The sequence below is a fragment of the Sebastes umbrosus genome, chromosome 17, assembly GCF_015220745.1.
Source record: "Sebastes umbrosus isolate fSebUmb1 chromosome 17, fSebUmb1.pri, whole genome shotgun sequence".
Taxonomy (NCBI): Eukaryota; Metazoa; Chordata; class Actinopteri; order Perciformes; family Sebastidae; genus Sebastes; species Sebastes umbrosus.
The window spans coordinates 11910316-11937550 of record NC_051285.1 but is presented as its reverse complement, the minus strand read 5'-3'; the positions used below and the strand labels follow the sequence as shown (position 1 = coordinate 11937550).

Genomic DNA, 27235 nt, shown 5'->3' with positions numbered 1-27235 from the left:
TTTGTATGCTAAATGCAGTGCTTGTGGGGGATTCTGGACAATATTTGTCATTGTTATGTGTTGGTAATTGATTTCCAATAATACATATATACATACATTTGCATAAAGCAAGTATATTTGCCCACTACCATGTCGATGAGAGTATTAAATACTTGACAAATCTCCCTTTAAGGTACATTTTGAACAGATAAAAAATGTGTAATTTATTGCAATTAATCATGGACATTCATGCGATTAATCGCGATTCAATATTTGAATCGATTGACAGCCCTAAAAATAATACAACGCCCACAGTTAATGAAGGTTTTCCTGCAGCGGATTATTGTCTGTTACAGAACCATCTCCAGTCATTTGCCAGTGATTAAAAAAAACTTTAATTAAAAAGGAGGATATATTTTATTACCTGCCACATCCCTGTAATATTAATCCTGTCTGAATGAGGCTTTTGTCAGTGATTTTTAGATATCACTTTGGTTTCCAGTTATTTGTGATGGGTCATTAAGTTTTATATTTAAGAGCTCAAATGATTAAATGATAAAAAAAAGATGAATGCAAAATTAGAGCAATTGTTGATTGTGGCTTTGCTCTGCTGGTAGATGCTCTAAACAGAAACTATGAACTTGAACGCCAAACATATCATGTACATGACTTCCCATGTTGTAAACATGAGCTCATGAGTTTCATTTGAAGGCACCATTAGTTAACCCTGATGAACCCTCTGGGGTTTCACTTCCAGGAAGAGAGATAACTTAAACTTTTAAGATTATATGTTAATATTTCTGAGTGAGCAGGATTGTGGTGCAGCTGCAGAATAGTTACAAAGTGATTCTTTTTTTTAATTAGGCTGCGTATAGTCTGAACGTGGTTTAACAGCATTTCAGTAACTGTTTAAATTTACTATATTGGTTGAAGTAGCTGAAATAAAGCTACTGAATGATATTGGTCTGGTAAATGAGGAATTAATGGACAACATTGACAAACACTTTATTGTTAACTTATTGACACTTTTCCCCGCTCTGACTCAGGCTCTTTTTTTTTTAAGATAAATGTGCAGAGTCCGCATATCTATTAATATCTCTAGATCCACTGGATTAAAATGGAGGCTCTGCCTTTTATTTACCTGTTGCCATGGTGAATCGTAGTATCGGAACTCCGCTGAAGTCTTTAGGTCTTTGAATTCGATGGCCGCCTGTATTTATTTGAGCCAGAGTATACGGATATTCAGATTTCACAACGAGACTTCTTCTAGAGCGAGATTTGAACACAATAAAAAACCTACCGGATCAAGAGAAAGGTAAAAAAAATGTTTTATTTTTCTCTAAGGTCCTTTCCATAATGTGGTCAGACACTTATAATAACAATATGAGCCGCTCAGTGGCTCAACAAGCACTTTTAGTGGATGTAACGTTACAGTACGTTACTTTAACTCAGACTGAACATACTCCGAGTTGATTGAACTGACTCCGAAAACTCAGTTTTCCATCTCAGGATTATTCAACTCAGAGTTCAGGGTTAGACTCGGACTTCGTTAAACTTGCTATCTGTAACATGACCCTGGTATGCTTTTGTGTGTGTGCTTTTTTTTTTTTAATCAGGAAGGCGACCAAAGAAAGCCTGGTAGAAACCAGTGGCAACATCACAGAGAATCTGATGTCTATGAGCAGGATGATGGCTGAACAGGTCAAGCAGAGCGAGGACACTATCGGCACACTGTGTAAGAAAAACACTCTACTTTGTCCATGTGTTTAATTTTTTTAGGGTTATAGTTTGTGTACAAAAGGTAAATCCAATTTACAACAATGTTTTTCCCTGTGAAACCCTTATGTTTCTATCTCATCAACTTTTCCGAACGCATCTTTCACCATTAATATTTCTCTTCCTCCTCACACTCACACAGCCACCTCCTCCAGGACGGTGCAGGAAACCAACGAGGAGTTTAAAAGCATGACAGGAACCATCCACCTGGGGAGGAAACTGATCTTGAAGTACAACCGGCGGGAGCTGACAGACAAGCTGCTCATCTTCCTGGCTCTGGCCCTCTTCTTCGCCACCGTCCTCTACATCCTTAAGAAACGTCTCTTCCCCTTCATTTAGCTGGCTGGCTGAAGAACACATCCAGGCTTCAGGAACAATGTTTTCCTGTTATTTCACTCAGCAGAGAGTTACCACAAGGACGTTTAGCAGGTATGGACTACATGGAGTGTTGGAAGCTGTCCAGCCTTCCGCACATAGAGAGGGTGTCAAGTCAAAACTTTTCACCTTGTTTAGCACCCTTGAATTTAGCTTAACAGTATTCAATATGTGAATTTTTAAAATAGGTTTGAAGGGTAAACTTAAACTGGCATTATGAGGTTTCATGCAACAACAGTGATTGCGTTAAAGCCGTAGCATGCTTCAAACAAACTTATGCTGTTCAACCATGTCTAAAGGCAAACGGGGCAAAAAGCCAGCTGTCATAGACTCTCTCAAACACCGGGTTCACACTGGACGCGGAAGCACAGCGCTTTTCGGAGAAGCGCTGCCCGCGTCCTTTCGGAGAAGCGCTGCAAGCGTCCTCTTGGTGCCCATGTAATCCAATTGGGCTGTTCACACAGGACGCTCCACGCCACTACCGGCTTGTGATCTTCAGCGATATTTTTGCCGTCTGGTCTAGTTTCTCTGCGTGCCGCAAGCAAATCTGGCAAGAAAACACACTAATAATCTATTATAAACTATATAAATGATATACTATATATGATATAAATGATCTGATTCTGATAAATGATAAAATATGCATCCCATGAAGCTTTTGACTTCTCTCCCCTCGCTCCCTGCTGTTCTCTCGGAGTTTCAATTCCCCCAATGCGCTCCCAGTTTTTTCACTTTTGCTCGTGCGACAATTGACATAGTGCAGCGCTTTGTGCGGTGCTTCCGCGTCCAGTCTGAACCCGGCGTAAGAACTCTGTGGCTTTTGAGTGACTGTGTAGTGTCCATGCAGAGATTCATGCAAATTAAGACAAGGGTGCACACTTTCAGACAGTTTCTCCTCGAAAGGCTTTCACGGTGCTACATGAAAAGAGACAGCAGCAGAAGAGCGCTTTGAGAGAAGTTCAAATCCTACCGACTTTTACAACTTTGCACAACTGACCACGAAGTTGGCGTGACTGTTTTAGAGAAGCACTTTGAAGCATACTGAGGCCTTAATGCTTCCTCCCTTAACCAGGGTCAAAGCCATAGTATGCAACAACCCCTCACTTTGTTTACTTTATGTCTAATTACAATCCGTGTGTGTTCAACATAGACGGTGTGTATGTTTGTCTACTCTGGACGGCTATTCCAAAGACGCCATTGTTACAATTATTGACGAGTTTACCTAGTGCCTTTAGTTGAATACTTCCATTTCCATATAAGGAGGGATACGTTGTTGCGAAGCATAGCCACAGATGCGCCAGTAGATGGCAGAATACCCAACATTTATCACCATCAGAGATGCTTATACTGTTAATTTGTGTGAAGAATGATTTTAAAGGACAGAACTAATTAATTAACACACTTCTCTGTGTCCAGTGACATCATTGTAGTTTATTTAATTTCAATCAAAATGCATACAAATGTATTTTTGGATTAATTTAAATAAAAACTTAAAAAACATAGCTTGAAACCTGGGGTCTGTATGAAATGTGATTGTCCAAGTAGAACATCAAAAATACATATTTATAACATGTCATAACCAAAGAGTGCTTCCCTTCCTGCAGACTGCACCTTGACTGTCTACAAGATAACGTTTGATAGCATGTCAACTATACGATGCATTAATATAACAACCCTCATAAATACAAAAACAGATTTAAATAGGTAGAATACTGACTTTGAGCCATCAGCTGCACTTGAGTGATTCCCTGTAATGTTTACTCGTGTGTGTCAATGCCCTTTGCTGAAGGATACAGCCACTGTGGTTTACTGCGATTTTGAAGTGAGGTAGATAATAGGTTTTCATCCATGTACAAAGTCAAATGTAAAGAAAAAATATTAGTATAGCACAAATACCCAACAGATTAAATAGGTTATGTTGCATTGCCTTCACCTGCAATGCAACACTAAACAACTACCACTACTTTTACTCATTCAACTACTAATAAAATAGTAATAAGTGCATGTGTACCCTGTCTGCACCTCTGTGTGACTCGCCTGTCTGTTTATGAAGCAGTAACATTGGATTTCTCAGACACGGGGAGACCAGATTCGGTCGCGTTATCGATCTGACTTAGCCCGTTCCTATCCTCTGGCTCGGCCGCTCTGGTTGGCTGCTGCAGGGGTCCTTGAGCGGTGATAGGCCAGGGCGCGGTGGGTGGTGGGACGGTGGTGTGCTGCGGAGCGTCTGATTGGCTTGGAGAGCAGGTGCTGCCGAAGCTGCTGCACAGTGCCCCCCAGTGTTGCTCGCACTGCCCGCGCAGCCGCCTGCCGACCCACAACCTGACCTCGTCTCCGCACTTCAACAGGAAGTTCATCAGCTCCACGTACGGTCTAATGGGACACACACGAGAAAAAACAGTAACAGTATGCCAAAAATACGTGGATGTCGTACTGATTTAAAAAAAATCTCCAGTATGCATCGGACCAGTCTACCTACCCTACTGTATCCCACAATGCAAAGCGCCGGACTGGTACAGGTCGGAGGTCACAACAACAGTGTATGCGGTATGTACTGTATTCTGCGTCATTAGTATATAGTCGGCGGTTTCAAATACAGCCTATGACTTTTTTGACCTACTATACTATAACTTTTTTTATGACCTACTATACTGCAGGACATCAATCCCCCTGTCCCAGAGGAAGAGGAGGAATCAAGCACAGCAGAGCACCACAAGCCTAGCCTACCACAACCTGCAACCGAGACTAAGATCCAGAGGCGATGGCCACTACTCAAGTTTGTCAAAACCCAATGAGAAAAAGGAGTGGACAACGGTCAACACAGACCTCAGCTAAATCTTGGAGCACCTGGGGGGAACTGCAGAGAAGAAACTGGAGAGAATGGGAGAATTGATCTACAGCTACGGCGCTGAATCAAACAGCACTGAGGAGAGCTAAGAACCTGAGAAAGAGGCGCAGGAAGAAGACCAGACCAGAACAAGCTTCTTCAAAGACCCCTTCAAGTTTGTGAAGGGTCTGTGCACGAAGGAGAAAAGTGGCAAAGAAGGAACTCAAAGAAAAAAAACACTCACGACAGCTGGCGGCGTGAACAGATCATCCTTCCATCTGACATGCCACTAATACACTCCGAGAACACCAGCTGGAAGCAGAGGGCAAGAAGCATCGTAATCACAAAGGAAAAGGACTCTGCTGGCATCAGCCACTTTCGCCAAATCAGCCTCTTTAACATTGAAGGCAAAATCTTTTTCAGCGTAGTGGCTCTATCTACCTAGAAAGGAACCACTTTATCGCCACATCGGTGCAGAGAGCAGGGATTCCAGGCTTTTCTGGGTGTTCGGAACACACAAGCATGATATGGCATCAAACCCAAGCCGCCAAAAGGGATGGAAGAATCACAGTCCACGTCACATTCCTGGACCTAGCCAACACTTTTGGCTCGCTTCCTCACAACCTCCTTTGGACTTCACTTAACTACTTCAGGGTCCCAGAGGCTATCACTGTCCTTGTCAAAACCTACTTCCAGGACGTGCAGCTATGCTTGACGACAGCAGAGTACAACACAGCGTGACAGCGTCTGGAAATGGGCATCATGGCAGGATGCACCATCTCCCTGCTCGCCTTCACAATGGCCATGGACATCATCATCTGAGCGTGGGTAGTGGGAGAAGAGCAGCTGAAACCTGGCCTGCGGGTCCCACACCCATATGCATACATGGATGACGTGACCACATTCACCACAACCAAGGCACGCACCATGCGACTACTGAGAAAGTTGCAGGAGAACATTGAGTGGGCCCCCGATGACAATAAGCCGAGAAAGTCCAGGAGCATATCAATCGTCAAGAAGAAGCTGTCAGCAACACTTCCACATTGGCGATGAGCCTATACTAACTGTGACGGACAAGCCAGTCAAAAGTCTGGGACGCTGGTATGATGCCACCTTTAAGGACACAGACCAAGTGGACCAGCTTAAGCGGGACACCACCAGCGGCCTCGAGAGCATCGACAAGTCCTTGCTTCCTGGCAGGTTGAAGCTCTGGTGCCTTCAATTTGGTCTCCTACCTCGGCAGATGTGGCCACTTGAAAACCCTGAGATGTCATCATCATCGTTCACAACAGCAAGGTCTCAAGGTATGTGCAACAAACAAGGGATTGTAACACCTAGTCCTTAATAGAACTATGACTTTTTTTTATGACATACTATTCTAGGACATCTTTTATAAAAAAAAATTATGACACGTTACCATGACTTTTTATGGCTTTTATGACGTACTATACAAGTGGTTCCCAAACCTTTTCTGCAGCGCCCCCTCTTTCTATATAAAAAATATTTTCATATTTTATTTTTTCGACCTACTATACTATGGCTTGTTTTATTTTTTTCGACATGCTGTACTATGACTTATTCGACATACTATAATGTGCCTTTTTGACATACAGTACTATACTGTGGCTTTTTTTGACATACTATATTACTTTTTTTATTTTTTCGACATACTATACTAAGACTTTTTTCGACATACTATACTATGGCTTTTTTTTTCTAAAAAAGTAATAGAATAACAAGTCAAAAAAATTAAAAAGACAGTATATTATGTCGAAAAATAAAAAAAGTCGTAGTATAGTATGTTGAATAAAGTCACAGTACAGTATGTCGAAAAAATAAGAAAAGGTCATGTTAGTATGTCAAAAAAAGTCAAAGGAGAGTAGGTCTAAAAAAATAAAAGTCATAGTATAGTATGTCGAAAAAAAAAAAATCATATAGTATGTTGAAAAAAAGAAGTCATACTATAGTATGTTGAAAAAATAAAAAAATTCATATTATAGTATGTCGGAAAAAAAAAAAAAAGTCACAGTACAGTATGTCAAAAAAATTAAAAGGAGTCATAGTATATTATGCCGGAAGAAAAGTCCTAGTATAGTATGTCGAAAAAATAAAAAAGTCAAAGTATAGTATGTTGAAAAAAAGTCATAGAATAGTATGTCGAAAAAAAGGGTAAAAAAAGTCATGATATAGTATATCAAAAAAAGTCATTGCATAGTACGTGGGGGAAAAAAATCATAGTCTAGTATCTCGAAAAAAAAAGTCTTAAAAAAGCCATAGTATAGTATATCGAGGAAACAATCATAGTACAGTTTGTCGAAAAAATTCTTGAAAAGGTCATAGTATAGTCTGTTGAAAAAAAGTCAAAGTATGTTATGTCGAAAAAAAAACAAGTTATTACTGTTAAACTACAGGTCAATATTACATTATTGAACAGGGAAGAATTCTGCATCTTTCAGAGAGGTTTTACGAAAGCCTTATGTTTAGACTTTTTCCTTTGGATGGTGATAAAAGCTTACTGATTATTTTGTTAGTGTGTGTGTGTGTGCGTGCGTGTCTCACCCCGGGGGAAACATCAGATGGAACTGGACCAGGTTGCCCATGGTATCCATATGGTCTCGTAGCGCCAGACAGAGCAGGTGTTTGGAGTAGCACTCTCTCTGGAGCGAGAACACCATCTCTTTTACCGCTGAGCACCGACGGCTCACACAGCTGAAGCGCTGCCGCAGTCCCAGCGCCATGCACCGCAACGCATCCTTCACAAATGACTTTCCCTGGGAGGAGGAGAGCAACAGGAGGAATCAGTATCATTTCTGCCAAGTTGCATGAACTAAGCGATCACAATGTCAAATCTGGCCTGGGATGTGTGCCAACTCCCCTGCTTCTGCCACTTCCTTTGTGAAATTACATAACTACAGACTTTCCTTTATTTGTGTACATTGGATCCACCAGAATCTGACATTCAATTTAATTTATTTTTATATAGCGTCAAATCATTACAGAAGTTATCTTGAGATGCTTGCATGCTTGCTTGTATTATCTTAAGTGAATAAAGTAACAGTGTTGTTACATTAAGCAGGCATCAGTGAACCAAACTGGATAAAAATAGTGACCGTGCATGTGTTGTGAAAGAGCAGGTCATATGTATCTTTTTACAGAGTGAAAGTACGTGCATGTGTGTCCCATTACAAGTAGATAATTGAGTTGTATGCAAGTGCAATATTTCTACCATAGCCATTAACACACTAACTTAAAGTCCAACTGAAATTAAATTGCATTTTTTTCCGTCTACTACAGCATATCTGCTCTGCAAATCACTTGTTCTGTGTTCCTAAAGGGAATTTACATGGTTTGTTTTTAATCATATTATCTGTTACTGTATGGAACTGTATTAAAAATCCAGTACACTCACTCACAGATCCTTACTGAACATCATCCACTGTGCCTATTCATGCTGGAGACACATTAGACTTGCATCACTCTCTCATGCACTTCTATTAAAGTAGACAAGCTGTTCCCTCTAAGTTTGTTCTGTATCCAGTGCCACCATGCATAACTATACACTGCTCCTTCTACAATATGCATTTCTCCCAAATGACTGTAATGACTGAAAGGATTACATGAAATAAAAACATGTATCCAAAAATGTCTCCTCTAAGCCTGCCCTTTAGATGCTGTTGGACACGGTTTCAGACTGTCAGACTGTCCCCTATGCAAAAGGGGCCTAATGCATAGGCGCAGATCTCGGGAGGGATGCAGGGGATACGTCCCCCTCAATATTTAGAACTTGTGCATTTGTCCCCCCCCCCCCCCCAATAAAACATGAAAGTAGCAGAGGACGTCTTTTGAAGAACCGCTAAAATGCAACTCAGACGCAACAATGCCTCCAAGTCATAGTATAGTATGTCAAAGAAAGTCATAGTCAAAAAAAAACAAAGTATAGTATGCCACACAGAGTTATAATATAGTATGCCATAAAAAAGTCATAGTATAGTACGGCATAAAAGTCCCAGTATAGTATATTGAAAAAAGTCAGTTTACAGTGTGTTGTAAAAAGGTCCTAGTATAGTATGCCAAAAAAAATTCATAGTATAGTATGCCATTACAAATGTTATTGTATAGCATGTCATAAAAAACATTATATATTATATTATCATTAAAACGTCATTGTATAGTATGCTTACGTTCCAAATCGCATACTTTTTATTTTTACTTTTAGTACATAATGCAGCTGCCCTCACAAAGTACGTACTGTTGCATATAGTATGCATACAAATAGGAAATACTACTTCTTAATAACATTGTGCCTTGAACTTCAACCCTCTTGCTCATATATCTGCTGCACAGACGATTGTAGATCAGAATAGTCAGAAAAGCATGCTGGCTTTCAAACTGCAAAAATGCGAAGGATGAAGTAGGACACCCTGATATTTTTGCCATACTACATTTGACATATTGGGACATACTAATCTTTTCCTGGCATACTAAATAGTATGGCAGTATGGGCACTGGAAAGCACAGATAGTATAGTAAGCCATAAAAATATCATATAGTATAGTATGTCATAAATAGTCAGTATTATGTATCATTGATGTGAATAGGTGCAACACGCACATTTAAAGAGGTTACTTTCCCAAACAAAAGACACAAGGGAGGATGGAGGAGTAAATCATGCCTACATGTGTGTTGACTCAGCAGGGCTAACATTATACACTAAATACACAAAATAGTTGATCTCAAGGAGAAGAAATATTTGAAAGCAATAGAGAATGCTGGAGAGCCTTATTACTGCATTAAATTCCTTTTCTTTTTTTTTTATATTTTGAATTGTCACCTGAATTTTGTATTTCCTTTACATAAATAAAGACCTTTCCATCATAAATGGGTGCATTGAAATTCATCATAATGCAAGAAAAGAAGTAGGTCTATTTGACATTCAAAAGTGCCCCCGCCCCCCAGCAATATTGAAATGAAATCGACGCCTTTGGCTTAAGGGCAAACAGAATAAAAGTGTTAACAGTGTTTTCTAAGTGGCTGAGTGTCGTGCTGCTCCCCACCTGTGAGTCGTAGCGCCCGGCGTTGTGCAGCAGAGTGAGACAGATGTGGTGCAGCCCTTGGATTTCACAGGAGTTGTTGTTGAAACACTGAAACGTTCCACAGCCGACATCCCCTGAACTCACCAGGCAACTCTGAATCTCCGCTGAGAGAGACAGAAAACCAGAGAGAGAGAGATGAGTATTAACATCCCTACAGTGATACCACAGAAGCGAGTATGTCTCTAAATCATATGTGCTACTGTGCTGTATTCTGATCAAAGAGGACAATCAGCATTATAATGATATCACACGTAAGGATGACCTCAGGTACTTCCTGTCATGTCATGTCCAGACATTACACAGCATCAGTTTTACAGAAAGAAAAGTTAATTTCCTTGTCATGTAATTTTAAATAGTTGTGAGTTCAATGTTCTTGTATAGTTTGTTTTCAGATACTAGTGAGTTTAAGTATTCCTATAACACAAGTTACACTGCAGTGGACAGCAAATAGGATGATGGGATGGAGCATCATCCAGAGGAGACAGCGAGCTCAAACTGTACAACATCAGTGATGGACAGCAATGCTTTCACTTTGCAGAAAGTGATTTGTCATTTCAGTCATTTCAATTTGAAGTGCGCGGAATGTAGCCTACAACAGTGATTCTCAAACTGCTGCCCAACAGGCAACAACAGCTGTCGGGTGTGTCAGTGTGCTGACTTGACTATGACTTGCCCCAGACTGCATGTGATTATCATAAAGTGGGCATGTCTGTAAAGGGGAGACTCGTGGGTACCCATAGAACCCATTTTCATTCACATATCTTGAGGTCAGAGGTCAAGGGACCTCTTTGAAATTGGCCATGACAGTTTTTCCTCGCCAAAATTGAGTGTAGGTTTGGAGCGTTATTTAACTTCCTTCACGACAAGCTAGTATGAAATGGCTAGTACTAATGGATTCCTTAAGTTTTCTAGTTTCATATGATGCCAGTATCTTCACTTTAGCTTTACAACTGAGCCCGCTACAACCTAAAAATCACATTAACGCATTAAAGAAATTAGTGGCGTTAAAACGAATTTGCATTAACATTATTATCGTGTTATCTTTGACAGCCCTAGTATTAACATTATTCAAATTGAAATGTGTTTCTGTTTGTTACTATGAAACAGGTCTGAAATATTTAGGTTGCAACGTTTTAGAATACAAATAGTTCCAATGGTATCTAAGAGTAAAAATGGCGGTAAGCATTATGCTTAATCTGTGTTACGATTATGAGGGGGTCCTTAGAAAATGTTCTCCCATGTAAGGGTTCCCTGCCTCAAAAAGGTTTGAGAACCTCCGGCCTACATTCCGGTGAATGTAAGGAAGCAAGGAACTACTTCCCTGTTGTTCAAAAATGTTTACAAATGTTAAATAAAGATATTGCTTAGAGAAGCGTTTTTGTTCTCTTTTGCTAGGGATATTATAATCACTATATCTATATCATCTTGTGATTCTTTATTTCATTTAAATTAATCTTAAAAACAAAAATATTATTACGTCGTTCTTGCTGATGTAGGTCTGCACTAGTTGTTGCTGTTGATGTTGTGCAGCTTGCAGGTCAGCACCGGGTCGCCGGTACGGAGGGAATGTGCTTTGACAGGATCGAGCCACCGGAGCTGCGCATTGAGTTACAGCCACTCGGCTCGGTCCGGGACAGACACGGCCGGCTTATGATATAATTTAAACTGATATAGGCTACTGTAGGCTGCACAGCACGCAAACTATTTTGCCGAATGACGATGCAATGAAAGGCCAACATATAGAAGATAAAAATAATAGGCTACCATCAAGAGCCATATGATCACTTCAACACACCTCACTATACTGCTAAAACTATAATAATACTATGTTATATACAATATTATAACATATTTACATGGCAGTGTGTCAGTGGGATCCAGAGCGAGCATCACAACGCAGCAGACAGACCCCACAGTTATCTAATCAGTGCAAAAGCTGTACAGAAAGTAGGCTAGTGAAGGTTTTCTCTGCAAAGTAAAGACCTAATGCCTGTCCAAAAACAAACTATACACTATTTGATTAAATGCAAAAAGTGCATATTTAAATGCTAAACCTAAGCTTGTCAAACTTTTCAATGTTAACAAGTGCTTTTAGTCAAACCATGATCAATCGTCCTGCAGAGATTGCTCTTGGCAACCTTGCACATGCTTTGAATTCCATATTCTCATACGTCTAATCGAACCTTCATTTTTCTGGAGGCCACCAGAGACTCTTTTGTATGAGTAAACATTGCAAATATCTGGATGCAGTGTGACAAAGGGTAGACAGTTATGGCAGCAGCGCACCTGCTGTCAGAACTCACCTGTGCTCTGCAGAGACAGGCGTCTTTTGGCTTGGCTCACTTGTTTCTCCTGGGCATCATGCAGATCCATGGTCAGCACCTGGAGACATGCCAGGAGCAGAAAAAACACAGAGGACAAGTTGGCCGGCATGTTTCGGACTGATCAAACTTTGTATTGGAGTTTTTTGTTTGTTTAATTTGTAGGTTGGAGCAGCACGGGTGAAGCCTTGCAGAGGAGTTTCCACCATAAAGTGTGACCGCCACATGAAGCCTGAAATATATAAAGCAGCATGTGTGCTGCGCGTTCATGTTTTGTCTCCACCAATCACAGCGCAGCCCTGTGAACACGCACCACACTAGAGCCAAAAGTTTATCATTGATGAGAGAAAGAGAGCACCGACAGCAGCACAATATGTTGTTGTGTTGGAATAAATTGGTTCATTGATGATTTGGTTTCGATCCCGTTTAATTTTCTTATCTATTATCCGATAGCCTTTAATAATAATAGTATCTAAAAATGCTCTTATAAGGTCTTCCTGTTCCTCTAGAGTCTGCGGGGGTACGTGAAGGTCAACCACTCAAGACATTCACACTCAATTAACCCGACTGTGTGTGTATGTGTGTGTGTGTTTGAGGGTTAGCAGCTGCCTTCTTGGCAGGGAAACGTGCAGTGAGGAACGTATCAGGAGCACCCAGACTGAAAGAGAGAGAGAGAGAGAGAGAGAGAGAGAGAGAGAGAGAGAGAGAAAGAGAGAGAGAGCAAGAGTGTGTGAAGAGAGTCAGGTTTTACAAATTGTTAGTGCTACATTCCTGTACACTGACAGGCCTGTTCTTATTCAACATAACCGATACCACCCTCTAATAAGGCACTATTTAGGCTATAAAGGGTTCATAAGTTGCAACTAATGGCTTTATTGATGGTTAATAAATCACTTAAGGGTTTTTCATGATATGTCTCCTGTCAAAATGTTTATAGATATTGATGTATTTGCCAACTTTTTAAAAAACAAAACACTGAATAATTATTTCTGACTTTAACTGTGAGGTTGCCACCAGGCGGTGTATGTATTATAGAAGGTTGTGTTTGATACCTTTGGTTAAACTTGCGTTGAAAAATACCAAGTCTGGTCAAAACTGTGATAAAATAATATAACTGTAGTTTAGTGTGTGGTCATCCTCCATTGTAAGGGGTGGAAGCAGAAATCTCAGCGACAGATAGCTCAAAACCTCAACAGATAAAACCAAACCTATCATGTCTACAGTAGATACCACCAGAGGTAAGTGAGATTATTTTGTAGTTTGTTTGAACCAGCTGTTTAAAACTACAGGGGATAGGAAACAAAAAAATATAAAATTAATGCTGCGAGCAGTGATGAACGGGCCATCGCACCTTCCCGCATGTCGGGGGTACTGGCGGGATGCTGATCGACACGACCAGGCACAATGAACCCGGGACTCTGATTAGTGCAATGACGCCACTCACAAAACTCTATGACAAACGGTTCATGAGTTATGAAAGGGGGTGGTGCGGATCTATGAGTATATATTTGCATGTACATGTCCTCAGGACTGGACCCTTATCATGTCTGAGAAATTTGGGGCAGATCGTACTATGTACAGCGGAGTTACAACAACTTCCAGTTTCATGGCGAATGGCTCAAAATGGCCGCCACGGTCAGGTCGTTCAGTGAAAACTCACCATTTGAATAACATTTCATCCTTAAGGTCTTAAGATGGTCCTGACCAAATTTCAAGCTGATCTGATTAAATCTGTAGGAGTAGTTCGTTAAAGTACACGGCCTATAAAACGCTAAAAATGGGCGAAAATTGCATATTAAATTCAAAATGGCTGACTTCCTGTTGATTTTTGGGCATACCTCCAGGAGGCTTTTTTGTGCGTCTCCACATGTTACATCTATCTGCCAAATTTCATACTTGTAGGTGAAACCATAGTGAGGGGCTCAATTTTTCCAACTTTCTAGGGGGCGCTAGCGAGCCATTTTTCTAGTTCAATAACTTTTTGAGCATGTTAAGGCCCTCAAAAAGGCGATTCATTTTAAGAAAAAGAATAAACACTACAGTTTCAATAGGGCCTTCGCTGGCCCGACGTTGTCGGTGTGCGGGCCCCAACTATATCTGTTGGTAGTTTCAGACAATTTGTGCGCTACAACAGTCACATCAAAGAGTTACATGTTTGCGTTTGCGAGTCCAAGGTGAGTTAAGCTTCGATTTTTTCTTTACAATACGTTCAAATCTTGCAGCCTAGTTGTTGTGGTTGTGTTTTGTTTGATAATGGCCATGACCTTTGACATCCACAAAGAGACAGGCCATAGTCATGTGACACCATGACATCAGCATCTCAAAATCAGAGTAAAAAAAATACTTCATACCTCTCCCCTAGCTCCCCAGCCTCCTCGGGTTTACCTGACCTGCATCCAAGAGGCCTTCATTTAAAATGGTTTACAAATGTATGTGTGTTGTAATATGAGGTCAAGGTACAAAGACAGGGTGTGTTTATGTGTGTACTCTTACGGGGGGCTAATGTTCGGACGTTTGTTGGAGGACTTTCCCTGACCTTTCCCGCTCATTCTGTCTCCTCGTGCTTCAAAACAACATCACACAGCTTCCCCTCACAAAACCCCCGACGACCACCCACACGATGACCCTTCATCCCGACACTGAACACACACACACATCCAAAATGGCACACTAATGCACATAGACACTACTGTGCAAACAGCAAACATGCAGGAATCTCTCATGCTCTCCGTCTCTTACATGATCATGTTGTAAACAACATGTCTGCCTCTGGATGTGTTTCTCTGTGCATATACATCACATTCATTCAGTATCTGCTTTGTGTGATGTGATAATTGATCTGAGGAGGAAGCATTACTATAACCTTTGGGTTTATGAATTCAGATCAGTTGCCTGTTTGCCCTTTTGCATTCAGTTCACTATTTAAATCAACTTTAAACACCCTATTGCTGGTTTTCTATGGTTTTACATGCCAGTCCTCACAAAGATGAGGCCATTGGGAATATCAACATTTTCCTCAGAGATATAAAATTACAATATATTCACTTATTATGTACTTCCACGGCCTCCGCAATTTCTGACGTCAACAAACACGTCACAAGTTGTAAACTGAGATTTCAGAAACTTTCCACTTAGGTCGTGAATGTGGACTCTTCTCGTGAACGCGGTAAACACGACCCCATTTGAAGGCATCAACACAACGGTAATAACAGGAATTAAAAAGGTTTAATTGTGAATCCATAAAACACAGATTTTTGATGAAGTTTTTGTACAGTTGGGAAAAAAGATGAAACTATTGGGTATTTCATTAATTGATTTTTAAATGGTCAATAAGGATTATTGAAATAATGAATATATTCATCCATAAATCCACTTCGTTCAGTGCAACACTTGAAGCGTATCGGACTTCACATAGTACAGAAACATACGTAGTACACACACAGACGAACAGAGGATTTACAGACACACTCTAACACACATTTGTGTTAACGTGTGGATCAGTCTACTGCCAAAAACAAGCAGTTAAATCAATAAAGTTACGCAAGCTACGATGACACACACACACACACAAAACTGACGGAATAAGACTGGATTTATGAAGGCTCTGAGTGTAAAGTTGCACCATTACACTACTTCTTTAATGACATTTTTAGAGTAAGTTGAATAAAAACTTTTATTTACACCATTTTGCATGCCTTTGCAGGGTCAATGGTATATTTTATATTACAGAATGAACACAAGTAGCTGTAGTGTATATGTCCCCCCTCCTAACAATTCCACTGTGGCTCATGAAAAAGGTACCGAGCCAGTCATCACTCAATGCAACTTGTGACTTCAAGTTGTGCATTGTCTCAAATATGCATATAGGACCTGTATATGTTTTAGGTGGTGGAATCAGAGGATTTGCCTCTAAAATATAAGCCTAGGAATACGTTTTGGTGGATTCTGCCTTTAAAATGCCTAACCGAGAAAAACTACCCCACCTAGTGGTACTGTTTTATGATTATGGGCTCTGGTCTCTGTTTTCATTGCAGGAAACAGAAAGTTATTGCAATAACACAGAGGAAAGAGTGATGGCAATAACCCAAAAATTGTGTTGCTTAGCCAATACGTTTACATAGTTATCTTTACTAATAAAAGCCATAGAGAGGAACATGATGTCAAAGGTGTTTAATAGAGCACACAGGATGCACAATCAATGCTAAAAATGAAATGCATGCACCAAAAGGAAACCGGACACGGTGTGATAAAAAACAGAGACCTCTAGATACTGATCAATATATATTTACAAAAAATGTCTTTCAATAATTCAATTCGAGTTAAAAAGGAAACTGCAGGATCTTCTTCCTCTAATCGTCCGAACTGGAACCAGCCCATTGACTTCACCCATCATTCTGAATCAGTGTAGTTTGCAAGTTTAACATATTGTTAGTCAACATGTTATCTGTGGAAAATGTCTATACAACAGCCTGAGAGAGAAATCTGCATTACACATTTTATAACGTTCCAAAGTAAAAATCGGTCTGATATCACACACAAAATAATCAAAAATAATGATCCAGTCTTGTGCCGTTTTTTTTTTTTTTTTTTTAAAGGCAGAATCGTGCAGAGCAGTGAAAGTGCACTGCTCCGAATTGTCCAACTTCTCCAGCAGTAACCTTGTGCAGCACAGACGGATAATGAAACAACATCTCATGCTGAACATTTTGAATGCAGAAACACTCCTAACTCGACGTAGCAGGAAACAACCTCCTCCTCCTCTTCATTCTCCTCGTCTGATGCTGCACCTTTCAAGAGGCTAGCACAGCCATACAACATTATGTATAGACCAGCAAGTGTACCTGCAGTAAGAGAGTAAATATTGATTTCTTAACTGTATTTCCAAATTGACCTTACACTGTACTTCAGTTTTAAACAAACCTCAGGGCGTTTTGGGGCCAGAGGCAGACGGGGCCTCCTGTAGTTCTGTCTGTTCAGACGGTGCAGAGTTACAACTCAAGGCATTCTCCTCCCTCCTGTCCCCTGACAAGAAATCATGGATGGCAGTTTCTATGTGCGGCCGGAAAGTGTGGTTCATCTTGGGGTCCACAACCTGAGTGATGATCCTGTCCACACCGGACTCCAGCATACCTGACCTAAAAAAAAAAAAAAAATTACAACACAAATAGTAGAGTTACAGAAGTACTGTTATTTGACTTAGAGATGGCTGGATACCACTTTTTAATGTCAGATACCAATCCGATACTGTTTTTTCCCCCTCTCTTAAACAACTAAGTTTAATAAATTTAATAACTTTAGTTAGCCTACATTGCCGATTCAGGTTATTAATACAAAATATAATTAACTAATAAATTATGATGTATTATAATAGATTAAACTACCAAGCAGTATATAAAGTCATGAAAATGACCTCCACGTTTACCAGCTGAAACATTAAAGTGGTGATTTTTTAATGTATCAATAATTTGAATACAATAAAATATATTTTCTGAATAATGAGTACTTTTAGTATATATACACATTGATGCTAATACTTAAGTAGAGATCTGAGTTTTTCTTCAATCTCTGTATGTTGCTATTAGTAATACAGTTAATGCAGTGGACTGTTTACCTCTCTGTCTGTCTCTCTGTCTGTCTGTCTGTCTGTCTCCAAAGAGTTTTCACCTCTAGTAAAATGAGTCATTTACCGTTTTGAGAACTCCGTGCAGTAACGCACTTTCTTAAAATCACAGTTGAGAGAGAGTGACATACATACGGACAGACAGACAGAAAGAGACAGCAATAGATGATGGAGAGGTAGGCCTAAACACTGCACGCACTAGGCTACACTGCATGAACTGCATCTGAGAATTGTGTGAGTAAAAGAAAATCCTTTTAATATTTCAATAAACTAAAGTTAACACACAGTGGTGGAAGAAGTACACAGATCTCTACATAAGTAAAAGTAGCAATACTACAGTGTAAAATACTCTGTTACAAACAAAGGTCCTGCATTCAAAATAATACTCAAGTACAAAAGTATTAGCATCAAATTATATTTAAAGTAGGCTACCAAAAGTAAAAGTACTCATTATGCGGAATGGCCCATTTCAGAATAATATATATTATATTATTGGATTATAAACTCTGATGCGTTAATGTGTTTATCACTTCAATGTTGCAGCTGGTAAAAGAGGAGCTCATTTGAATTACTTTATATACTGCTGGGTAGTTTAATCTATAATAATTATATACCAATTTATTATTGAGACATGTACTTTGAATGTAAATAAGGTGTCAGAGTACATCAAAATAGAGCTTGTTTATAAAAAATCCATGGGGGAGGATCCCCCAGACCAACTACCGAAACCATAGAGCCCCCCATATAATAAATCTCAATTTAACCCCTGGACCGACTTCACACACAAAGATCAGTTTAATCTTTATGGAGGCACTACGTAAACTGTGAAAAATGTTGTTCATTGACTTCAGTGGTTTTGAGGGAGCTTTCTGAAGAGTGACAAGATAACCCTAATGATGTCATCAGGGTTATCTAGGGACAATTTCCCATAGATACACCACATGTGAGTGGGTACATTTGTGTGACTGCTGCCATGTCCGTTACATTGCATCATTGAGGTCATGGACATCAAAAGGGACTGTTTGTAACTTCTTACACGTATAAATCAATCCGGGGTCAGTGTCCCATGTGCGCTCGCGTGTGGCTACGCTGTTCAGATAAAACTCCAACACAAACTACTAGGCAGCACCAAAACCTCAAAGTTATATCTAGTGAAGCCCGTCTTACAAAACAGAGCTGGAGGACGCGGGTGAGACCGTAGCTTTGGTCTCCAGGGCCGGAGTCTCTGCTGTACTCTGCTCTGCTGCCTGCCTGCCTCCACTCTCGCTCAGCTCACTGTTTTGAGCGATGCTCGTTCATGTCTATTTAGAGCGAGCACAAGCCCGAGCCCGACGCTGACTTTTGTTAACGGCCACAGGTGTCGCTGTTAACAAGCAATTCTGATTCTTACAAACAGTCCCTTTAATACAATTCTTCATCAAAAAATATTCAAAATTCATAAAGTAGCTAATGCATTTTACACTGTTATCCCTGTACAGTGTACAGAGGATGAGTAATAATAAGTCAAAGACAGTGAAAGGTAACACTTACTGAACAACACTTTGTCTCAGTCCGTTCCTCATCTGGTTCTTGTTGATGGACGGGTTCCAGTCTTGTGTGCTCAGGTGCGACGTGACATAGTTGTCAACTTTCTGCCGCAGGTTCTGATAGGCAGGCTGGCAGCAAGGACAGTGACAGCCATGTAAACTCAATCATTATACATAATAGTGTAGATAACAACAATTATCAATACAATAATAATAATAATACAAAATTAGACTTATATAGCGCCTTTCAGAAACCGGGGGCACACAAAATCATACTAATAAATAACACAGGAGAAACTATAGCTGAGTAATTAAAAGAGTGATGTGTAGGAAGAGTCAGCTGATATCATAGGCCTTGATGAACATGTGGTGTTTGAGGTGTTTTTTGAAAATTATAATATATTATATTATAATATTATTTAATTTTATTATAATAATTATTATATCATAATATATTATATATATATTATAGAATTATTATTATAATATATTATAATATATAATATTATAATATATTATAATAATATAATTATTATTATAATATATTATTATATACTAATTGTATTTTATTATAATTATTATTATATTATAATACATATATATATATTATAATATATTATATATATATGTATTATATTATTAAATATATATTATCATTATTATATTATAATATATTATTATATAATATTATTATATATTATTACATAATATTAATTTTTAAAAAATGACACAAGCACACGGCTTAATTTAACAGCAACGATTTAATAACTAGCTAAATACCAATTATAAGTGATTACCAGCTTGATTAGCAACATGAGCTAACATTGGCTTTGAGTCTGGCTTGCTAACGTTAAACCACAGAAGTAGCCCAGCTAGCTTTAGTTAGCTGACTAGCTAGTTACCTTCGTATCAACGTCGGCGAGACAGTCCCGACGGAACTCGTCAAACAGCCCCCGGTTCTTCAGATGCTCCACGATCATACCGATGAGCTGCGGGTCTCCCGGAGGAAGGTTGGCCGGACCCTCCGCCATGTCGAGCCAGAGGAAAGATGAGCTAAATGAACTCACCTGCTAGCTAGCTCAGTGAAAGCTGAGGCAGCTGAGCAGTCCGCGCTTGTTTTGTAACACCGGTCCACCTCGCTGCTGTGTTTAAACTGCGGGGCGGAGTGATCGTTCGTTTTGGGTTAGGGGTCTCTAAGCAACCTGCAACTCCAGAGACACGAGGCTCTTTAGCTCCTCTCCAGTGGCTCCCTGTGGATTTATAAACATGGAAATGAATAACTGTTTTTTGTTTACATTTTTATTTATCATTGTTCTAGGTCTATGGTAGGACGGAGTATTAGGGCCACATTGAGGGGGAAAAAAAATCTGAGATTTCGCGAATAAAGTAATAATATTATGAGAAAAAAGTAAAAAGTTCATGAGAAAAAAGTTGTAATATTCTGAGAATAAAGTCATAAGTTTAAGAGAAAAGTCGTAGTATTATGAGAATAAAGTCAGTATTATAAAGTAGTGATTTTACGAGTTATTTTCTTTTTTTCTTGTAAAGTTATGACTTTATTCTCGTAATATTACGACTTTTTTTCCCGTAAAGTTATGACTTTATTCTCGTAATATTACGACTTTATTCTCGTAAAGTTATGACTTTTTTCCTCGTAAAGTTATGACTTTATTCTCGTAATATTACGACTTTTTTCCCCGTAAAGTTATGACTTTATTCTCGTAATATTACGACGTTTTTTTCGTAAAGTTATGACTTTATTCTCGGAATATTTCGACTTTTATTTCTCTTAAAGTTATGACTTTTTTCTCGTAATATTACTTTTTTTATCGTAAAGCTACGACTTTTTTTCCTCATAGAAATTATGACTTTTTTTCCTCGTAAAGATATTACTTTTTTCACGTAATATCATGACTTTATTCTGGAAATCTCAGATTTGTTTCCCCTCAATGTGGCCATCACTGCATTAGACTTATATAGACTTCTACTATATTAGACTTCATCACTATGCTCAAATGTTTTGCGGCTCCAGACAGATTTGTTTTTTTTATTTTGACTGAAATGGGTCTTTTGATAGTAAAGGTTGCTGACCCCTGGTTTTGTGTATAAAGGCTCTCTGTGGCGATGAAAACGTAGAATCACAAATCGAGCGCTTCACTCCACAGTTGCCACGCATGCGCAAACGTAACCTGACCCCGGAAGTACTTCATGAAACTACCGGAAGTAGGGGGTAAACGTTAGCGCGCAGTGCTTCATTTTACAAGTACAATTCATTTATAACACTAGCTGAATTATCAGAAATATACCGGTCCTGTGGTTGCGGTTTTTATACGGAGTTCTTCTCTTTTGCACCTACCAGAGTATAGGTCGCCTGGACTATTGTAAAAGGTAACGATAAGCTAACTAGCCATGTTGGCTAACATCATCTAACTAATACTACCTTTACCTGCTGTGTACTGTCTTAATATACTCACAAGCACAGACATCCACATGTTACTGCATCAGTGAATGATCCTGAACCTCAGCAGCCAGTGGAAACACGGGCAGCAGAGTTTAATGTGTCTAAACTAGCATTAGCTTTGTCTACTATCTGATTCAAGCTGTCAGCTCTCAGTTGTGATTAATTAAGGCAGCTGGTTGATACCTTGTTCATGACTTACTGGGCGGTGACGGTGGTCAGTCAACATATGATTGGTTGGCGTCGTGCTAATGGCTTTTTTGCAAACGCTTTGTTGTGTCAGGACCATAGACATGTCTATGTATAATAATGCATATAGTGCACTTTCATAGACTAAGCTACTGGAGTTACCCTGCACTATATTCATCCTTAACAGTCTCTTCTGCACTTTTTAATAGTCCTGTATCACAGCTGTTACCCTGCACTATATTCATTCTTAACAGTCTCTTCTGCACTTTTTAATAGTCGTGTATCACAGCTGTTACCCTGCACTATATTCAGTTTCAACAGTTTTTCTTCATCTCCTTGTATTTTTATATCTGGTATATATTTGTGTACTTTGTACTTTGCACTACTAACTTTTTTATTGCCTTTTTACTAACATGTTTTGCACTATGGAACTGTGATGCTGGAAATTTGAATTTCCCTCAGCATCAATAAAGTTTCTATCTATCTATCTATCTATGGTCAGGACTGAGGAGCAGGCTGTTACAGCACTCTCCCTGACTGGGACAGTGGCATATGCATTTACCATCCTGCTTTAACCACACATATTTTGGCAGATGTTTACCAAATCTATGAGCACAGAGAAAAAGACAAGCTTCTTTTCTTTATTTTCTGACTTATAATGGTAACCAAAATCATCCAAAATCTTTGCAACATCTTCTGAAATTATAATTAGGAAATGGAAAAGCAGGATCTTAAAGAAGATATTATTGATTATAGAAATGTCTATGGTCAGGACTGAGGAGCAGGCTGTTGAAATATTTTACAGGCTAAAGCAGAGTCATTTGTTTGTTTTTACAGCACTCTCCCTGACTAAGACAGTGGCATATGCATTTACCATCCTGCTTTAACCACACATATTTTGGCAGATGTTTACCAAATCTATGAGCAAAGAGAAAAGACAAGCTTATTTGCTTTCTTTTCTGACTTATAATGGCTAACCAAATCATCCTAAATCTTTGCAACATCTTCTGAAATTATAATTAGGAAATTAAAAAAGCAGGATCTTAAATCAACATGTTGCCACATTTGGGGCATAATACAACTGCTTTGGCTTGTCGACGTGGATGATTTAATACTTCACATTCTTGTTGCAGATGACTGGTCAATCAAATGCCAACAAAGAGATTATGGAGCAGCTCCGGATGCAGGAACTCTATGACCGGAGAACTGAGGATGGCTCTGACCCCAACAACTACACTGACCCAGAGGATGGGACTGTGTATGAATGGGACCATGAAAAGAAGGCCTGGTTCCCTAAAGTATGAACTTTTCTTTACCTCTCAGCTTTAGTTTTCCTGTGGCCCTCAGTCCCTGAGCCTCAGATCTTTCTTGCTTTCTGTTGCTGTATGTGCAGCAGTCTTTGGCATATATATTGCATATAAATGTATGTGGCCTTTAACAATGATTATGGGTTGTACTTGCCACTAACCACACTTGGCAATAAAATGCATGATTGGTGACCCAATCACAAGTGGAAGCACTGAATACAGATGTCACTGCACCCCAAACTGGATTGCAGGCCTATTTTTTTGCATGTATTATTAACAGTTTTTGTATTAATGTTAAAGCTGACATAGAGATTGGAGCAAATATGTTTAAAAAAAAAATATTTTTATAAAAGGGTCGCTATATCCTGACAGTAGTACATGAAACAGGTAATCAGAAAAAAATCATGTTCCTCTGTGTCCTCCGATGCTTCTAACAGCATCTGCAGGATTTCACAGACCGGAGAGAAATAACCAGTCAGAGCTGATCTGGCGTCCGCCGTCCAGCTTCTATGAGAGCCGGCTGTCAATCACGCGAACTCCGACCAAACGGTCAAACTAGGCAGCGCTGATCAAATATGAATCAATATTCTGTTACTGTAATGCCTATTTCTTGCCTCAAATGGTTTCAGAATCATCTTGTAGTGCACGGTTTAGCTGTAAAATGAGAACGTTTGTGACCCGGCAGCCATGTTGAAATCTCTTGAGGAAATACCAAGCACCGCTTACATGACCAGAGCACAACCAATAGGAACGCTCACTCACTGAAATTACCTTTTATTGGTCAAAGTCTCCTGTCACGGGCTACATTTTTTAAAGCCTAAAAACAGAGCCATGAGGAGGTGCAGGAGTCTAGTTTTCTCTCAGAACACTTGAATTACAATATGCTGAAAGGTTATTATAACATTTTTGTCCAATGATGCCAAAAAATTGTGGCCTACTGAAGCTTTAAGTAGGTTTGCTTTGTTTCTCTAGATAACAGAGGACTTCATTGCTGCCTACCAGGCCAACTATGGCTTCACTAAGGACGGAGATCCAGATGCCAACCAAGCTGCAGTGAGCAGCTCCAACCCAGCAGCCCCAGAACCAGACAGCAAGGCATCAGAAAAGGAGAAACCAGGAGTTGCCGCCAAGAAGCCGCACCCAGACGACCAGCACGAGGCCCAAGATAAAGAAGCCAAACAGAAAGGGGAGAAGAGGAAACCAGACCCAGGTAAACGTCATCCACAACCAGAGGGACGAGAGAAAACCAGTGCAGTAACTAACACACAAATGGGAATCTCCAAATGGTGGTATAATAATGGTGTTTTTTAAGAGCTACAGTCAGTGTATGTTTCCACATTTCTCCCTGCCTACAATAATGACTATTAACAGTATTTATACATACAATTTCTAAGTTTAATTTGTACAAACGCATCTTTTGATAAATGCTTTTTTTCCCTTTTTTGTGCTTATAGGATGGTTTGATATCGAAGAAAATAAAAACACAAATGTCTACGTATCAGGTTGGTATAGCTAACTAACTTCTTTTCTCTTTGAGTAGCTGACTGTTCATTCTATCTCACTCTCTCTCATTTTTCTCTCCTGATTTTCTTCCTCCTCAGGCCTGCCCCCTGACATCAGCACTGAGGAGTTTGCTGAGTTGATGTCCAAGTGTGGTATTGTGATGCGGGACCCCATCTCTGAGGACTACAAGGTCAAACTCTACAAGGACAAAGAGGGAAATCTGAAGGGAGATGGTCTCTGCTGCTATCTCAAGGTCTGTCTGTCCTTCTGCTTGCCTAAAAGTTAATTTATAATTTCCACAGCCGCGTGGGTTTTGGCTTTGAATGACACTGTACAGATCATAAGTATTAGTTAGTATTGCGTTACACTCAAGTGACGTGACGGTGTGCATGTTTGTGATTCTCTGCAGAAGGAGTCAGTGGCATTGGCTCTGCGTCTGATAGATGAGTCAGAGGTCCGAGGTTACCGACTCCACGTGGAAGCGGCACGGTTTGAGCTAAAGGGCCAGTATGACGCCAGCAAGAAGAAGAAAAAGAACAAAGATTATAGGAAGAAGATGCAGCAGCAACAGAAGTAAACTTTACTTCCTTGTTCTTTTTTTGTTTGACCTCCCACAAGTGCCACTAAGCAATGTCGGGATAAACACTCCCCAAAATGCTGAAGTGGATTAAGAGACGTCAAGTAATTGAGTATTCCTTTTGTCTGTGTCTTTCTCTGTGTAGACAGCTGGACTGGAGGCCAGAGAAGCAAGGAGACGTGAGGAAGAGGCATGAAAAAGTTGTCATCATTAGGAACATGTTCCACCCCAGTGACTTTGAGGTGTGGAGAGACGCACACATGCATATGCACGCTCACACACTCACTGTTCATTGAGGGTATTAATCTCTGTGTTGGCCTTTGTAGGAAGACCCCCTGGAGTTGAATGAGTATCGCGAGGATCTGCGGACAGAGTGTGAGAAGTTCGGGGAGGTCAAGAAGGTCATCCTCTTTGACGTGAGTTTGATGTCATTTGTGTTGTTCCATAGTCATAGCAGAATGGTTTGAATTTTATGTTAGCGGCATCAATAAGGAGCTGGTATGTGGTTGTGTTGATGCTGCAGAGACACCCAGACGGCGTGGCATCGGTCGCATTCAAGGAGCCTGATCAAGCCGATGCATGCATTCAGTCGTTCAATGGTCGCTGGTTTGGAGGAAGGCAGCTGACTGCTCTGCTTTGGGATGGAACGACAGACTATCAGGTAAACCAAATGCAAAATACAAATGGGCATTTAGCAAGCAAGAGGGATGATGAAAATATGCCATTGAGTTGCATTATGGAAGTTTTACGGATGCAGCATTTTTGAAGCTTCATCCATACTAGTGAATAACAGTCAGGATAACGTACCAATACCAACATACCAATAGGCTACCGGAGCCTGTCGGTCATCATTCTTACAAACAAGTCACGTGATATGAGTTATTGTGATATCTTAGATTTTAAACTTACACTCTACATCTGGTAAGAATTTACATGCTAATTCTTTTTGTGCAGGTGGAAGAGACGACACGCGAGCGGGAGGAGCGACTGAAGGGTTGGTCTACTTTCCTGGATGGAGGCGATAAGGGCCAGCAGGACAACACTGCCAAGCCAGCAGAGGACAACACTGCCAAGCCAGCAGAGGGCGGCACCACCACCACAACAGAACCCACAGAGCCCTCCAGCACCACGGAACCCGAACAGCACCCAAAAACAGAACCACAACAACAGGAAGAGGAAGAGGAAGAGGAAGCAGATTCTACAGACAGCAGCATGGCAGGGAGTGATGACGAGAAAGCCTAGATACTTAACATCCACATCTTTGGTCCCCATGGCAACCAATTAGGACAGTCCTGCTAGAAAGTGAACTGTGGCAAACCTCCGTGTTGAGCAGGCAAAAAGGAGGAAGAGGAGATGGTATTTGGACAGTTTGAGGCTGTTTTGTGAATTAGAAAAATAAAATAATGCTTTTGTCTACCTATTTTCATCCTTTTGGTTTACATAGTAATTAACTTGGACTTGACAAGCACATTATAGCTTTCCCTGGATTTCAGTGTGCCAGTTTGTTTACAGTTTTTTGCTAATAACCCTAAAATATTGATGAATTACTAAACTGAGACTGAAACTGTGTTGGAATTGAGTTGTAGAAGATTGTTCAAGCTTCTTCAGTACTCATTACACTTTAGTTGAAATGCCAACAGTTGGCTCTGATTTGTTCTTTACATCTTGGAATATATTAGAGTTT

General features: G+C 39.9%; 3 protein-coding genes across 4 annotated transcripts in view; 2 read left to right on the top strand and 1 right to left on the bottom strand.

Moving 5' to 3' along the window:
* bnip1b (BCL2 interacting protein 1b) overlaps positions 1–3632 on the top strand; it is a 6422-nt gene extending 2790 nt beyond the window's left edge. Inside the window, exons 4-5 of one of the 2 annotated variants that reach the window (XM_037748100.1) lie at positions 1596–1714; positions 1898–3632. In XM_037748100.1, coding sequence (XP_037604028.1) covers positions 1596–1714; positions 1898–2094 — 316 coding nt within the window. In that variant the 3' untranslated portion in view covers positions 2095–3632. The remainder of the gene's footprint in view (positions 1–1595; positions 1715–1897) is intronic. The other variant, XM_037748101.1, reaches the window with a different exon arrangement.
* On the bottom strand, positions 3542–22148 carry LOC119475991 (stanniocalcin-2-like). The gene is made up of 8 exons (XM_037749152.1): positions 21992–22148; positions 20420–20767; positions 19522–19646; positions 17295–17506; positions 12354–12491; positions 10012–10154; positions 7517–7728; positions 3542–4503 (listed from the first exon to the last, which is right to left on the bottom strand). The coding sequence occupies exons 2-8, from the start codon at positions 20546–20548 to the stop codon at positions 4176–4178; spliced, it is 1287 nt and encodes a 428-aa protein (XP_037605080.1). The 5' UTR covers positions 20549–20767; positions 21992–22148; the 3' UTR covers positions 3542–4175.
* htatsf1 (HIV-1 Tat specific factor 1) lies at positions 21669–27235 on the top strand. Its single transcript, XM_037748099.1, has 10 exons — positions 21669–21905; positions 23298–23462; positions 24444–24681; positions 24926–24973; positions 25073–25227; positions 25384–25547; positions 25697–25793; positions 25878–25967; positions 26075–26212; positions 26506–27235. Exons 2-10 carry the CDS (start codon positions 23298–23300, stop codon positions 26791–26793), a joined length of 1383 nt encoding a protein of 460 aa, XP_037604027.1. The 5' UTR covers positions 21669–21905; the 3' UTR covers positions 26794–27235.

Bases quoted from the DNA above. Each gene is read 5' to 3' on its own strand.
- htatsf1 (XM_037748099.1), top strand. From the start codon at position 23,298: ATGACTGGTCAATCAAATGCCAACAAAGAGATTATGGAGCAGCTCCGG. The intron at 25,228-25,383 runs GTCTGTCTGTCC...GATTCTCTGCAG, and splicing joins GTCTCTGCTGCTATCTCAAG to AAGGAGTCAGTGGCATTGGC. The intron at 25,968-26,074 runs GTGAGTTTGATG...TTGATGCTGCAG, and splicing joins AGAAGGTCATCCTCTTTGAC to AGACACCCAGACGGCGTGGC.
- LOC119475991 (XM_037749152.1), bottom strand. From the start codon at position 20,548: ATGGCGGAGGGTCCGGCCAACCTTCCTCCGGGAGACCCGCAGCTCATC. The intron at 12,492-17,294 runs GAGGTTTGTTTA...AAGTTTGATCAG, and splicing joins CTCTGGCCCCAAAACGCCCT to TCCGAAACATGCCGGCCAAC. The intron at 7,729-10,011 runs GTGGGGAGCAGC...TCCTCCTCCCAG, and splicing joins CCGGGCGCTACGACTCACAG to GGAAAGTCATTTGTGAAGGA.